The following is a 12,885-nucleotide window of genomic DNA, read 5'->3' on the forward strand; positions in this document are numbered from 1 at the left end:
TCTAGCCCATTTTCAAGTTTGATTCTTCATAGACCCTATGAGCTCCCTGATAACCTTCCATTAAATTCTTTGCCCAAGTAAACTGGAGTTGGACGCTGTTGTCTGCAACCGTGAATCTAGCTAGCCCTTCCCATCTGAGCTCTTTCCTTTGCTGCTCCTGGTGATGGGTAGGGCAGAGGCTAGGACTAACTCTAGTTAGCTCTCATATCATCCACTGGAAAGAGGCAGCTTTGAGAAGGACTGGACACAGCACAGGTCATCCACAACAGTATCCCCTTTATTGGTATTAATCACAGTTATGAGGTCTTGTCCATCAGAAAGAAGTCTGCATTATGTAGAACTCTGTTACAAAGACATAAAAACACCCATATGCCAACCACTAAACCAATGAATCTCTACCAATCAAACTTCTGAACGTGCCTTTAATGTTGATCATCAGTGCTCTGGAAGAAGGTACATAGATACAGCACAGGGCATTCCCAGAACAGTGTATCCACCCTTGGAAGCGATGAAACATGTCAACCTGGGGGGGAGCCTTGATCACACAATGCCTTAACACCTGGCTCTTGGGTTGCCTGCCTCGTCAGCAGAACCCACTCAAGGTCCCGTGTGCCTTTGACCAGCAAGAACAGCAGGCCTCAGCTACGTTTGAAGTAGACAAGATACGCCACCCTGCAGGAGAAGCTGTGTGTATAGATTAGGGAGCAGACTGGCTTCAAGTCTCATTCAAATCTCATTCTTTAGGGGTCATTTTAGAATGATGACTTGGCTAAAATTTACTTTAAAGGGGACATGTAAAAAAATACCTCTCGTTATTCTACCCTTCTTCCTGTCTCATCCTGAGTTTTCTGACCAAAATCCAGTAAAACAGCTTAGGAGGTCTGGGTGAGGTTACAAGTTACCAAACAGTCAAAGGAGGAAGACCCAGTGCAGATTCCTAGTTTTGTATTCACTTAGGCGAGCTTCAGTGACTCCCTCCATAAGTAAACAAAGAGGTTGAGTTCTAGCAGTTTGCTGGTGTCCCCAAGGCTCTTAGAAAAATGAAGGCTGTAAGCTTATAAAAACACGTCTGGGGGACTTGGAGACCATGGCAGAATGAGTTGCTCTTGGAATCTAGAGAGAGCTGAGGTCTCTAATCAAAGTGCCTCTCTGTCCTCGGTTCACAGGGCTCACTGTGGATCCACAGTTATCCTGATTCCCTTACCTTCGACAGTGCCAATCTCTGCCTTCAGAAAAAGAAAAAGAAAAGACCAGCTGATTTTCTTCCTTTCGTCTGCGCCTCCTTCCATGCAGCATCCCCTGTCGGGGAGGAAGAGGAAGGTAAGTTCCTCCCTGGGTTGCTTTGTCTATGATGCTTGTCTATGATGCTCCTGTTCCAGTCTTGATGGAGAGAGGATCAGCGATAAAAGAGCGGGAAGGACGGATAAGAGCTGTCTCCTGGCCTTTCTGAGTCAGATGCTCGGGAGACTTCTCTCTTGCTTCTGGAGGTGACCTTGAGGAACTTCCGTTGAGTCTAGCGAGGGCGACTGAAGGTACAAAAGATTTCCCTGATCTGCGTTTCCTTGGTCATCCCACTGAAGAAAGATTCTACGTAGTGGCCAAGCACAAATCTGTAGTTCTGGGCCTGCTTGAAATTCCAAATAAAACCACTATCTCCCTCAAAAGAAATCTAAAAAATGTCATATTTTAATCAGAGTCAATCAAGGTAATGAGATGAAAAAGGAGAGGAAGGAAAACGTTTGCATGTGAAGAAAGAGGCTGGTCCTGCCGAAGCCAACGGTGGCCGCCTCCTCGTGCTGCCTTCCCTGGGTCCGGAGCGTCTCGGCACTAGCCCAGACCCACATCCAACGACATCATCACCACGAAGCCCAGGATGGAGGCCCAGGACGCCAGTTTCCCGTTACCACTAGGAGGGAAGGAAAGGCAGAGAGTGAGCCCTGGATGCCCCGAGGAACAGCGTCCAAGCTGACAGCATCCTCCAGTGTCCAGTTCCGAGAGAAACGCACTACTCCTATTCATAATAATAGTAACAATAATAATATTGACTTGGGATTAACAGATACGCACTACTATATATACAACAGACGAACAGCAAGGACCTACTGCAGAGCACAGGGAACTATATTCAACATCTTGTAACAACCTGCAATGAAGAGAATCTGAGGGGCTTCCCCAGAGGTCCAGTGGCTAAGATGCTGTCATCCAGAGCAGGGTGTGCAGGCTCAGTCCTTGGATGGGGAACTAAGATCCCACACAGTACAGGGTACAGCCCCAAATCAAAATAAGTAAAATAAATTTGGTTAAAAAAAACCTTTAAAAAAGAAAAATCCAAAAAAGGATATCTAAATATGTATAAATGAATCACCTTGCTGTACACTTGAAACCAATACAACATTGTAAAGTAACTATACTTCAATTTAAAAAATAGCAATATTGACAAGCATGCATGCCAAGTTGCTTCAGTCGTGTCTGACTCTTTGCGATCCCGTGGACTGAAGCCCGCCAGGCTCCTCTGTCCATGGAATTCTCCAGGCAAGAATACTGGAGCGGGATGCCATGCCCTCCTCCAGGGGACCTTTCACACCCAAGGATCGAACCTGTGTCTTTTAGTCTCCTGCATGGGCAGGCAGGTTCTTTACCACTGGTGCCACCTGGGAAACCCCCAATCATGACAAGTAACTTTTATTAGGGCTTACCATGGTGGTTCAGATGGTAAAGAACCTGCTTGCAAAGCAGGAGACCTGAGCTTGATCCCTGGGTTGGGAAGATTCCCTGGAGAAGGGCGTGGCAACCCACTCCATTATTCTTGCCTAGAGAATTTCATGGACAGAGGAGCCTGGCGGGCTACAGTCCATGTGGTTGCAAAGAGCTGGACACGACTAAACGACTAACACTACATGTCAGGTAAACTAAATCGTGTAAACCCTGAGGATCAACAGATGAGGTCAGTCCTGTTATCATCCCCATTTTCCCGGTGAGAAAATGGAGGTCCGGAGAAGTAACTTCCTCAAGGTCACCTTGAGGGCTCCGGAATCCATGCTTGAATAGCAAAAAGCAGCAGTGACTTTCTGAAGACACACCTGACCTTGTAAACCTGCCTTAAAATCATTCTGCTAGGAAAACCGGAAGGAAATAAAGGCAGGGATCCCCCTCCTGCCCCCCCAACACCTGGCCTACAGCTGGACAATGGAGACCTGGAGGTGCAGCTGTGGTTAACATTGTAGAGCTCACCTCTCCCTCCTTCCAGCCCCAGTAAAATCTAGAGAGAGAGAAAGACAGAGAGAGACAGAGAAAGACAGAGAGAGACAGAGAAAGAGAGAGAGAAAGAATATGCAAAACAATATTCTGTGTATTGGGGGTGGAGGGTGGGGCTTGATATCAGGTCGTCCGGCTCTCCACCCACCTGCCTGTTACTCCTCTTTCGGTTTCAAAGAACCCAGTGGAGAGGGTTGAGATGACCTTGGGAAGGGGCCTGAAGAGGTGGAGGTGTAGGAAAGAGGGGCCAAAAAAGGCCGAGCAGATGCGGGGGCGGGGTGGGGGGGGCGGGGGGTGGCGCGGCTGGGAGGGAGACCAGGCCGGGTGGGGGCGGGGCGGCTTTCACCTGATCTGGGCCTCGGGGATGATGTCATCCATAATCACGTAGACCATGGCGCCAGCCGCAAAGGCCAGCGCGTAGGGCAGGATGGGCTCGGCCAGCACCACCGCGAAGGCGCCGAAGACCCCGGCCAGAGGCTCCACCATGCCGCTGAGCTGCCCGTACCTAGGAGAGAACAGACGCGTCCCCTCGGGGAGGCTCGGGCGGACACCCCGCGTGCTCCGCGGGCTGCCTCGGCTCTGCAAAAGGTGTGCATTGTCCTCCACGTCAGATCCTGCATCGCTGGGCAAAACCACCTCATTGTGTGTTGTTTCTATTAACACCACCTCTGTCTGTTTTCCCAACTCCCTATTATTACACAGTCACCGTAGGCACCCCCTCCCAGGTTTATTTTCGAGTTTTAAGTTTCCCACATTGTCTTCTTAAAATAACAGCCTTATTGAGATAGAATTCTTCTACCGAATGGGGCACCCACTGAGTGTGTACAGTTCAGTGGTTTTCAGTGTATTCACGAGGTTAGGCAACAGTTTCCCCACAATCCAATTCCAGACGGTTTTCATTACCCCCAAAACAAACCTCATACCCACTGGCAGCCACTCCCTGTTCCTCCCTACCCTCAGCCCCTGACCACCCCTAATCTACTTTTTGTCTCTAGGGATTTCCCCCCTCTGGATGTTTCCTATAAATGGAGTCAGACAATAGGTGATCCTTTTTACTGGCTTATTTCAAGGCGCATCCCTGTTGTAACAAGTGGACTTCATCCCTTTGATGACTGCATAATATCCCATTGTATGGACACACTGCTGTTACACCGCCAGCCGTTCACCAGCTGAGGGCTATATTGTCCTTTGAAGGCTAGAACACTGACAAGGAGGAGTGGGGCAGACACTTCCCAAGGACTTGGGTTGTGCTTGGTGTGTGTGGGGGTTCCGGCCACAATGGCACCCCCTTCTGAAGGACCCACACCTGCTGACCCCTGCCCACTAGGTGGACCTACCTGGCCGGGTATACAGTGAGGGCCTCTCCCCACAACACCCCCTCCTTGGATTAAGGTGAGATTTTTCCTTTGGAAAACACCCTTTATCTGAGGGTGTCTGGAGGCTGGAATCCCACGAGCTCTATTAAAACAGCAGCCCCCACGAGCCCTGAGAATTCAGTGCCTGGAGATAAGCCTGTACCTGAGCCCCATGGCTGAGCCCCACCAGCAAGAGACACCTGTATGGGCTGAACACCAATACGCAAGGTGCTGGGACATCTTTCCCACTGTTCCTTCTGTGGGCATCTGGCTCCGAGCCTCAGTCCCTTCATCTGTAAAACGGGGGGTGAGCGACAACCTCTCCTCCTGCCCTCGCACCGAGGACGGGCTAGGACTGTGAATTCCCAGCACCCAGTCCCCGCTTGCCCTGACCAGAAACAGATGGAGGGCGTGGGGGAGACACAGCCTGCACCGCAGCATTCTCAAAGGAGCCGCTGCTTCCTGCTCCGTGCTTGCGTGCTCGGAGCACCCTCTGCAGCTCTTGAGTGTGTCCAGTTAAACAGAAACTTTCATCTCAGGGTCTGGACACTGATCGCAGGGGCCCTCTTCCCGCCCCTCTGCAGCCCTGGACCTTCTGTATGAGATGACAGTCACGGCTCTCAGGTGCAGGGAACTAACGTTTCAAAAGAATCTCTAGGGTCATCCTGCTGGCCTTCTCTCAAAAGCTCTGTTCCGTCGTCTCCCAGGACAGAGGAAGAGATGATAACGATGGAAATAAAGTGATTGACGTATATGCAAGAACTTGTAAATCATAAGACCCTATAAAATGGAAGCTGCTTTTTAACTGTTGTTAGCAGTCCTGTAAAGCTCTCAGCAAACATTCTAGAGTGGCGACTGCTTTAACCAAGAGGCGTCCTGAGGCTTGGGGCCCTGTGAGCTGAGAGGCAGAAGAAATGGCAGCCTCGGCACCACCGCGTGACGAGCTGATTATCAGACACTCTGGGCCCCCGGGTCCCTCCTCTGAAGCCTGGGGAGGCCCCTTCCAGGTCACTGGGAAGGTAAAAGTTGCAAACAGACTGGAAAGCCCTTTGTTCAGGCACTTGGTTGTGTCTCTTTGTGACCCCGTGGACTGTAGCCCACCAGGCTCCCCTGTCCATGGGACTCTCCAGGCAAGAACACTGGAGTGGGTTGCCATTTCCTCCTCCAGCAGATCTTCCCGACGCGGGGATGGAACCTATGTCTCCTGCATTGGCAGGCGGGTTCTTTCCCACTGAGCCACCTGGGAAGCCCCAGAAAGCCCTTTGGGGATTATGAAAACATTAAGTGTGAGTACCACGGGCTTCACCTGCCCAGATGTTGCTGAGAGAACCCTGGTCCTCACCTTGACGAGCGTCATGATGGGCGCTGGTGTGATGGCCCCTGGGGACAGACTGGGGTGAGTGAGCCTACCTAGGGCTTGTGATAGGGCCAGTGGACGGCAGAGCTGCCTCGGGTCTTCCACCAGCAGGGGAGAAAACCCCACCCTGAGTGGGCATGGCTATCCCTGGAAGGCTTTTGAAAATAGGAAACTCCTATTCAGCGGTAGTCGGGGCTGAAGGTCAAGGGATGAGCTTTGGGGGTGCAGGATCTAACCAGATGGCCAGTGTTTCTGGAAACTCCAGGTTCACTTCCGGCCCAGAAGAGGTTAAGCTCCAGGTTCGCTTCCGAGCCGGAAGAGCTTGCTCTTGAAGAGAGAAGCCGGCCGGAGGACTGCCCTGAACTCCACCGCAGACCCGGCCCTGGCCCCTGACGCCGGCATCTGCAGCACTTACCAGAAGGCTCTCCAGGTGGAGAATCCAGCCCCTCGCAAGGGCAGGCTGACGGCGAGGCCCTCCGGGAAGTTCTGGATCCCAATTCCAAGGGCTAAATTCCTGAAAGACCAAGGAGGCGCGTGAAGGGAGGACGTCCAGAGCGGAGCACCCAGGCGGACGGGGGCCCCTGGCCTCTAAGCAACGCCCTCCTGTGGCGTCAGAGGTGCGGGTGGATCCCTGTGACGGGTGAAGGACGGGGAAAGGTTAGAGCGGGAAGAGGAGGGGGACGAGGATCCTCCCCCTTCACACCGTCCCGGGTCGGGTCCCTGGAGACGCTCTGTGTTGATGGACATTACAGCGCAGCTCGGGGCACGCTGGCTGGATGTCAGGAGAGCCCGGGTTCGCCACTTACCCACACAACTCTGCACAAACCACCTCACTTCCACACCTCGGACCCTCATATGGAACACGGAAGGGGTCACGTGGGTTAACGACAACCACCATGCCGGGCTGTCGTACCCAGTGACCTGATTCTGTGCCTCTATGGGGGTGGTCCCTTCCTTTACGGCCTGAAGATGGACAAGTCACATTTTTGTTGAGAAGCCACTTCAGAAACAGGACGAGGAGGTTTGGATGCAGACTGTGACGGGGACACAGATCAGGGGCTGGGCTGGGCTTCCCGGCGGCCTCCGCTCACCAGTCTGCTGCTAACACTGCACTTCTGGGGGCTCTGGGGAGTTCACCGCGACCCTCTGCCCTCCTGCCTGGGCTCTGTGAATTGGTCGTTTGGTTGCAGCCAAGCCTGGAGAGCCTGCTTTGCACCCAGACCAGGCATTGGAGTGGAAGCAAGGGAGAAACAGAAAGAGACAGGACAAAGGTACTCCGTGATCCTCGGGGAAACCCCCAGGCACCCACACACACCACGAGCCCTCATTCCGCAGGCAGCAAACCAGTGCAGGAAGCTGGACGTCCACTGCAGAGGATGGAACGGCACAACCGGAGGGAAACCAGGTCAGGCTGAGTGCAACGGGAAGGCAGCCTTAGGGTACCTCCCCAGACGAGACTACCCTGGCTGGACAGGTCCGCAGGGCAGCCCTTCCACCAGGGCTCATCTGATCACTGAAGGTCTGCAGGGTTTGAGATGTGGGTGCCACTTGGCAAGCAGTGCTGGAACGTGGCCCGAGGGAGTCGTGGATGGACTGGATGAAAAAGGGAAATGCCACCATCCCTTGGCTTTGGTCAGTTGGCTCATGTCTGTCTGCCTTGCTGCCAATGGGGGTCCGGCCATCAGCTCTGGACAGCGGCCAGGGAGTGCCTTCAACCAGCAGCCGGCTGCACCCTGTCCTCCTTGCCCACTCAGCCACCCAGGTGGCGCAGCGGTGAAGAATCTACCGGCTGATGCAGGAGACACAGTAGATGTGGGTTCGATCCCTGGGTCGGGAAGATCCCCCAGAGAAGGAAATGGCAACCCCCTCCAGTTTCCTTGCCTGGAAAATTCCATGGACAGAGGAGCCTGGCAGACTGCAGTTTCTGGGGTTGGACACGACTGAGCGATTGAGCACGCAAATGCATACAACAAGGTTTTTTTCAATGAGGAAGGTCAAGGTGCCTGTCCAGGTCTTACACCCCTTGTCAGAGGGCACTCTGTGGCTGGCTCATGGTCCCAGGCCATCATCTGTCCCCCTTGTCCACAGGCAGGCACAGGACTCACCCCAGACCTAGCCAGGGAGGGAGTGGCCACCCCATGTCGCCAGTGAGTCAGACGTGGGGCTCCATCTGTTCAAAGTCCTCCCCATGACTTGGGACTGACTGCAGCCAGCAGTCAGGCGGGCAGGCTGTGGAACCTCCTCCTCTACACCCTGCCTGGGAGCCACCATCCTGATAAGCGGCACAGAAACCCCATTCTTCTACGCCTGGCCAGCCGTATTCCCGGAGCCCTGCCCTGTCTCCGGCATGGGGCTGCCAGCCCAACCAGGTACCGCACCCTTGGGATCGTGCTAGCACCGTGGAATCGTTCCTGAGTGCAGCTGGGCTCCTTCAGCCACAGCAAGGGCTGGACCACAGCAGCTCTGCCTTCCCCACCTTTGTATCCATTCCTTCTTAACCTGGCCACCCTCTGCACACACACGCTGGGGCATCAGGTTCCCATGGACGCTGTGTCCTGGGCATCTGTGGGGGTGACCCAATGGAAAGGCTCAGTTCCCTCCACACTCTCTCTTCTGCTTCTCCACTTGCATCAGTTCAGGAATTAACTGCCCCTGCACCAGGGGGAGATTGTGAAAAATGATGGGGTCAGGCGCTGGGACTGTAGACTTGAGGAATGTGCCAACAGTGTTGAGAGCCACTGGCCTAAGAAGTCATCAAAAGGGAAGCTGACGACGAAGACAGTGGCCACACCCACCTCCATCTCAGGAGCCCCTGCCCTGCTGGGAGCCGAGGACACCAGGGGCCACTTGCAGCTGCGTCCGATGGCCTGCAGACTGGGGTGGGTGCCAGAGGGGATCCTGGGAAACAGCAGGAGCATCACAGGGGAGGGCCACTGAGGACAGAGGATGCATCGACAGAAATGATGGGGGGGCTTCCCTGGGGCTCAGTGGTGAAGAGCCGCCCGCCAATGCCAGGGACACTGGTCCGATCTCCCATCAGGGAACATCCCACGTGCTGTGGGACAGCTAAGCCCGTGCGCCACAACTACTGAGCCTGTGCATCGAAACCACTGAGCCCGTGCACCCTAGAAACTGTGCTCTGCAAGAAGAGAGCGTTAGTCGCTTAGTCGTGTTCAACTCTTTGCAGTCCCTGGACCGTAGCCCGCCAGGCTCCTCTGTCCATGGGGTTCTCCATGCAAGAATGCAGGAGCGGGTTGCCACTTCCTCCTCCAGGGGATCTTCCTGACCCAGGGATCGAACCTGTGTCTCCTGCATTGCAAGCGGATTCTTTACCATCTGAGCCACCAGGGAAGCCCAGAGATGCAACAAGAGAAGCCAGCGCGATAAGACCTTGCACCAGGACAAGAGAAAAGGCGGCACAGCAGTGAAGACCCAACACAGGCAAGAATAAAAGTGGCAGAGGGTCGTGGCCACCGTGTGTCCAGGTGCGAAGGAGAGCCGGGAAGCTGGGGCTCAGGGAGTCGGGGCTCCCCGCTCAGAGCTGACTGAGGAGCGGCAGGGACCGGACACCGTGAAAGTGTCCACAGCCCGGTGATCTTTCTGACCTCGCACCAATTCCTTCTCCAGCTCACGCTCCTCACACTTCCAGATTCTGTGACCTCCGGGTCAGAGCCAAGGCTGGAGATAGCGGTTGGCAACCAGTGGGGATCCGCTTTTCAAGAGTGACTCCAGAATCCAGCACTGGGCTCCAGCCACTCGCGAGAGCTCACACACACACTAATCAGGGAGATGTCAGGAAGGGCCCCACATCTTACAGGAGTTTACAATCTAATGGAGGATGAAGAGACCCGTTTACAAATGACTCCAGGACAGCAGCTGGCCAAAGGCCATGAGAGAAGCAGAAAGCCCACGGAGAGAAATTATTCTGGCCAAGAAAGAGATTCTGGGACTCTTTCCTGGAGAAGGTGACATTCAAAGTGGACTTTGAAGGATAAGGAGCCTTTCAGTAGCTAGAGAGAGATGGGAGGTGCTTTTCCATCAGGAAGAATGGACAGTGTAAGCAACGGTGTGAGATTTTAGGGCGGGGTGGTCCAGGCCTATCGTCTCTGCTGCTGCTAAGTCGCTTCAGTCGTGTCCGACTCTGTGTGACCCCATAGACATCAGCCTACCAGGCTCCTGCATCCCTGGGATTCTCCAGGCAAGAACACTGGAGAGGGTTGCTATTTCCTTCTCCAGTGCATGAAAGGAAAAGTGAAAGTGAAGTCGCTCAGTCGTGTCTGACTCTTAGCAACCCCATGGACTGCAGCCTACCAGGCTCCTCTGTCCATGGGATTTTCCAGGCAAGTACTGGAGTGGGGTGCCCCCACCCCAATTTAAAGCCACAGGGCACAAAGAAGAGCAGAAAACACTCTGGAGTCAAGGCCCATCTCTCCTTGGCATCATCTTCTAAGACTCCTCCCTGTGCAACTAAGCTTGCTGGCTTTTCAGGACAAATGCCTCAGCTCTGACCCAGTGGTCTCCCCAAGGGCCAAGCCTGAGGTTCCATCCCAGGGTCTCCCCCCATCTCTGGAGGCTGACCCCTGTGCTGAATGAGAGGGTTCCCTTAAAATCCATGCCTTAGCCTTCTCCACTCAAACCTTTCACTTAAGAATGTTCCCTGGTAGTCCTTTGGTTAAGACTCTGAGTGCTTCCACTGCGGAGGGCGCCAGTTTGATCCCTGGTCAGGGAACTAAAATCCTGCTTGCCATGTGGCCAAAAAAACAAAAGCTTCTGGCCTTGAGCTTGGGGAAAGCTCTCGGCAAGTGTCGGCAGCAGCACAGACCCCATTGCAACAACCTGCGGCTGAAACCAGCTTGTCTGTCGTTACCACGCCTGTTGGAGGGAGACTAAGGTCCTCTGGCTAGAATAAAACCGACGATAATCATCCCTGCCCATTTATGGCGTGTTACTAAATGTCGGGCGTGGTTGGAAGCATTTTGCGTGTAGCGACACGCTCCGTACTCGCAACTACCTCCTAAGTGTTTTCTACCATCATCACCCCATTTCACAGATGGGGAAACTGATGCACAAGGGGGTCAGGTGACATGTCCCCAGGGTGACCCAGCTGGGAAGTGACAGAGGGGACCCGCAACCACTGCTCCACATGCCTCGTGTCTTTGGGCCTCAGGCAGACCCATCAGAGTATCCTGGAGAGAGACAGTTATCTGGGCTCCAGGCCCCAGCAGAGGAGGAGGTGCTGCCGTGCCTCCTGGACCAGTGAGCTGAGGCTCTGGCTCGCTCTGGCAGTGAGGGAGTGAAGGCCTGTTGGGGGTGATGTTAACCAGAGATTTCCAGGTAGGGGGGTCAGAACGTTCCACCTATGGCTGGCTTCTCCTTGACCTGCTGCTCTGGACACTGGGGACCAGTTCCTTGCTGTGATCAGAGACCTTCAGGTAGGGGGGTCAGAACATCCCCCCTACAGCAGGCTTCTCCTTGACCTGTGGCTCTGGACACTGGGGACCAGTTCCTTGCTGTGATTGCCCATCTGGGGCACTGCAGGACATCTAGTGGCATCCCTGGCCTCTACTCACCAGATACCAACAGCCTCCCTTCAGTTGGGACAACCAGGAACATCTGCAGATGCTGCAAAACATCCCCTGTTGAGAACCACGGACCAGAGTGAGCAAGCTTAGGTGAACTTGCTTTCTCCACAAACACCTGAATGCCTGAAACTGCCAGACTGAACAAGAAAACCGCCCGACCGCGTGCATCGTGTTTGAGATTTGCCAGGCTCAGTGGAGTGGACTCTTCTAGGAACATTAGCTGCAGCAAGACAGATCCCTGGGATTCAGGGTAAAAGCAACACCTGAGAACCACCGGGGCCCTGATTCCTTCTTCCAGAGGCAGTAACTTCAGAACCGCAGTGCTGCATGATTCTGGGGGCACGCTGTGTTCTCAGTGAATAGCACCCCTGGAGTTGTGCAGTGGGATATTCCTGCTTGAACCCCAGCACAGACTATGCTCTGTGTAGGGGTTACTTTGGCTTCCCTGGTGGCTCGGTGGTAAAGAATCCACCCGCCAGTGCAGGAGACATGGGTTCGATCCCTGGGTGGGGAAGATACCCTGGAGAAGGAAATGGCAATCCGCTCCAGTATTCTTTGCCCGGAGAATACCATGGAGGGAGGTGCCTCGTGGGCTGCAGTCCATGGGGTCATGAAGAGTCAGACACGACTTAGCGACTGAACAACAAAGAGGTTATTTCTGGGGTTGCAGGCGAGGCCTCCTGGGGAAATGGTGGAGAGAGTCACGGGTTTCTCTGAAAACTGGCAAGTGAGCCTCCTTGCAGCCCGCAGACTGGCTCTTTGGGCTATGTTCTCTGGCCGGCTGATTATGAAAGGAGACCGGCATATTCCTGACAAGCCCTGCTGCACCTCGGCTTTCAGATCCTCCCAGGAGTGATGAGCGTGTGTGTTCTTGTGTGGCAGGCCCTTACACACGGTGGCGATTGTTATCATCCTGCTGTGAAAGGCCCGATTGTTCAGGCGAGGCGGTGACATCACCGGCTTCCCACTCGGGCTGCTTGTCGAGGTGTTTGATGAGCCTGCAGGTGGGAAGGGGCTGGGTGCTCCCCGCAGGGCTGCCCAGCCCTACCTGCTTGGTGGAGCTGGCTTAGCACGCAAGGGATCTTCCCCCACCCCTTGTTTCTCTTCTGGGAGGCTTACTGCCACGGGCTGGAGCGATGAGATGACCCATCGGTTCCCTTCAAGTCGGCCGCCCTCCCTGAAGAGGGCTGGGAGGAGCCCCAGGAAGTCAAGCCACAAGGCAGGGTGGTGTCAGAGGGTGGTTCAGGCCACCTCTGCACACCTCTCCGTGTCAGAAGACAGAGGAGCCTACAGCTGGCTAGGTGAGCTCTACTCCCCGAGAGATGCCTCGGGGACC

General features: G+C 54.4%; 1 protein-coding gene across 5 annotated transcripts in view; it reads right to left on the reverse strand.

Annotated features, from left to right (window-relative positions):
• Nucleotides 1–240: 240 nt before the first annotated feature.
• SLC39A11 (solute carrier family 39 member 11) overlaps nt 241–12,885 on the reverse strand; it is a 375,544-nt gene continuing 362,899 nt past the window's right edge. For all 5 annotated transcript variants that reach the window (XM_070389009.1, XM_070389011.1, XM_070389008.1 and 2 more), the window contains 3 exons: nt 6,383–6,481; nt 3,602–3,760; nt 241–1,906 (listed from right to left, as the gene is read on the reverse strand). In XM_070389009.1, coding sequence (XP_070245110.1) covers nt 1,828–1,906; nt 3,602–3,760; nt 6,383–6,481 — 337 coding nt within the window. In that variant the 3' untranslated portion in view covers nt 241–1,827. The remainder of the gene's footprint in view (nt 1,907–3,601; nt 3,761–6,382; nt 6,482–12,885) is intronic.

This window comes from Bos mutus, chromosome 19 (assembly GCF_027580195.1).
Source record: "Bos mutus isolate GX-2022 chromosome 19, NWIPB_WYAK_1.1, whole genome shotgun sequence".
Lineage (NCBI taxonomy): Eukaryota > Metazoa > Chordata > Mammalia > Artiodactyla > Bovidae > Bos > Bos mutus.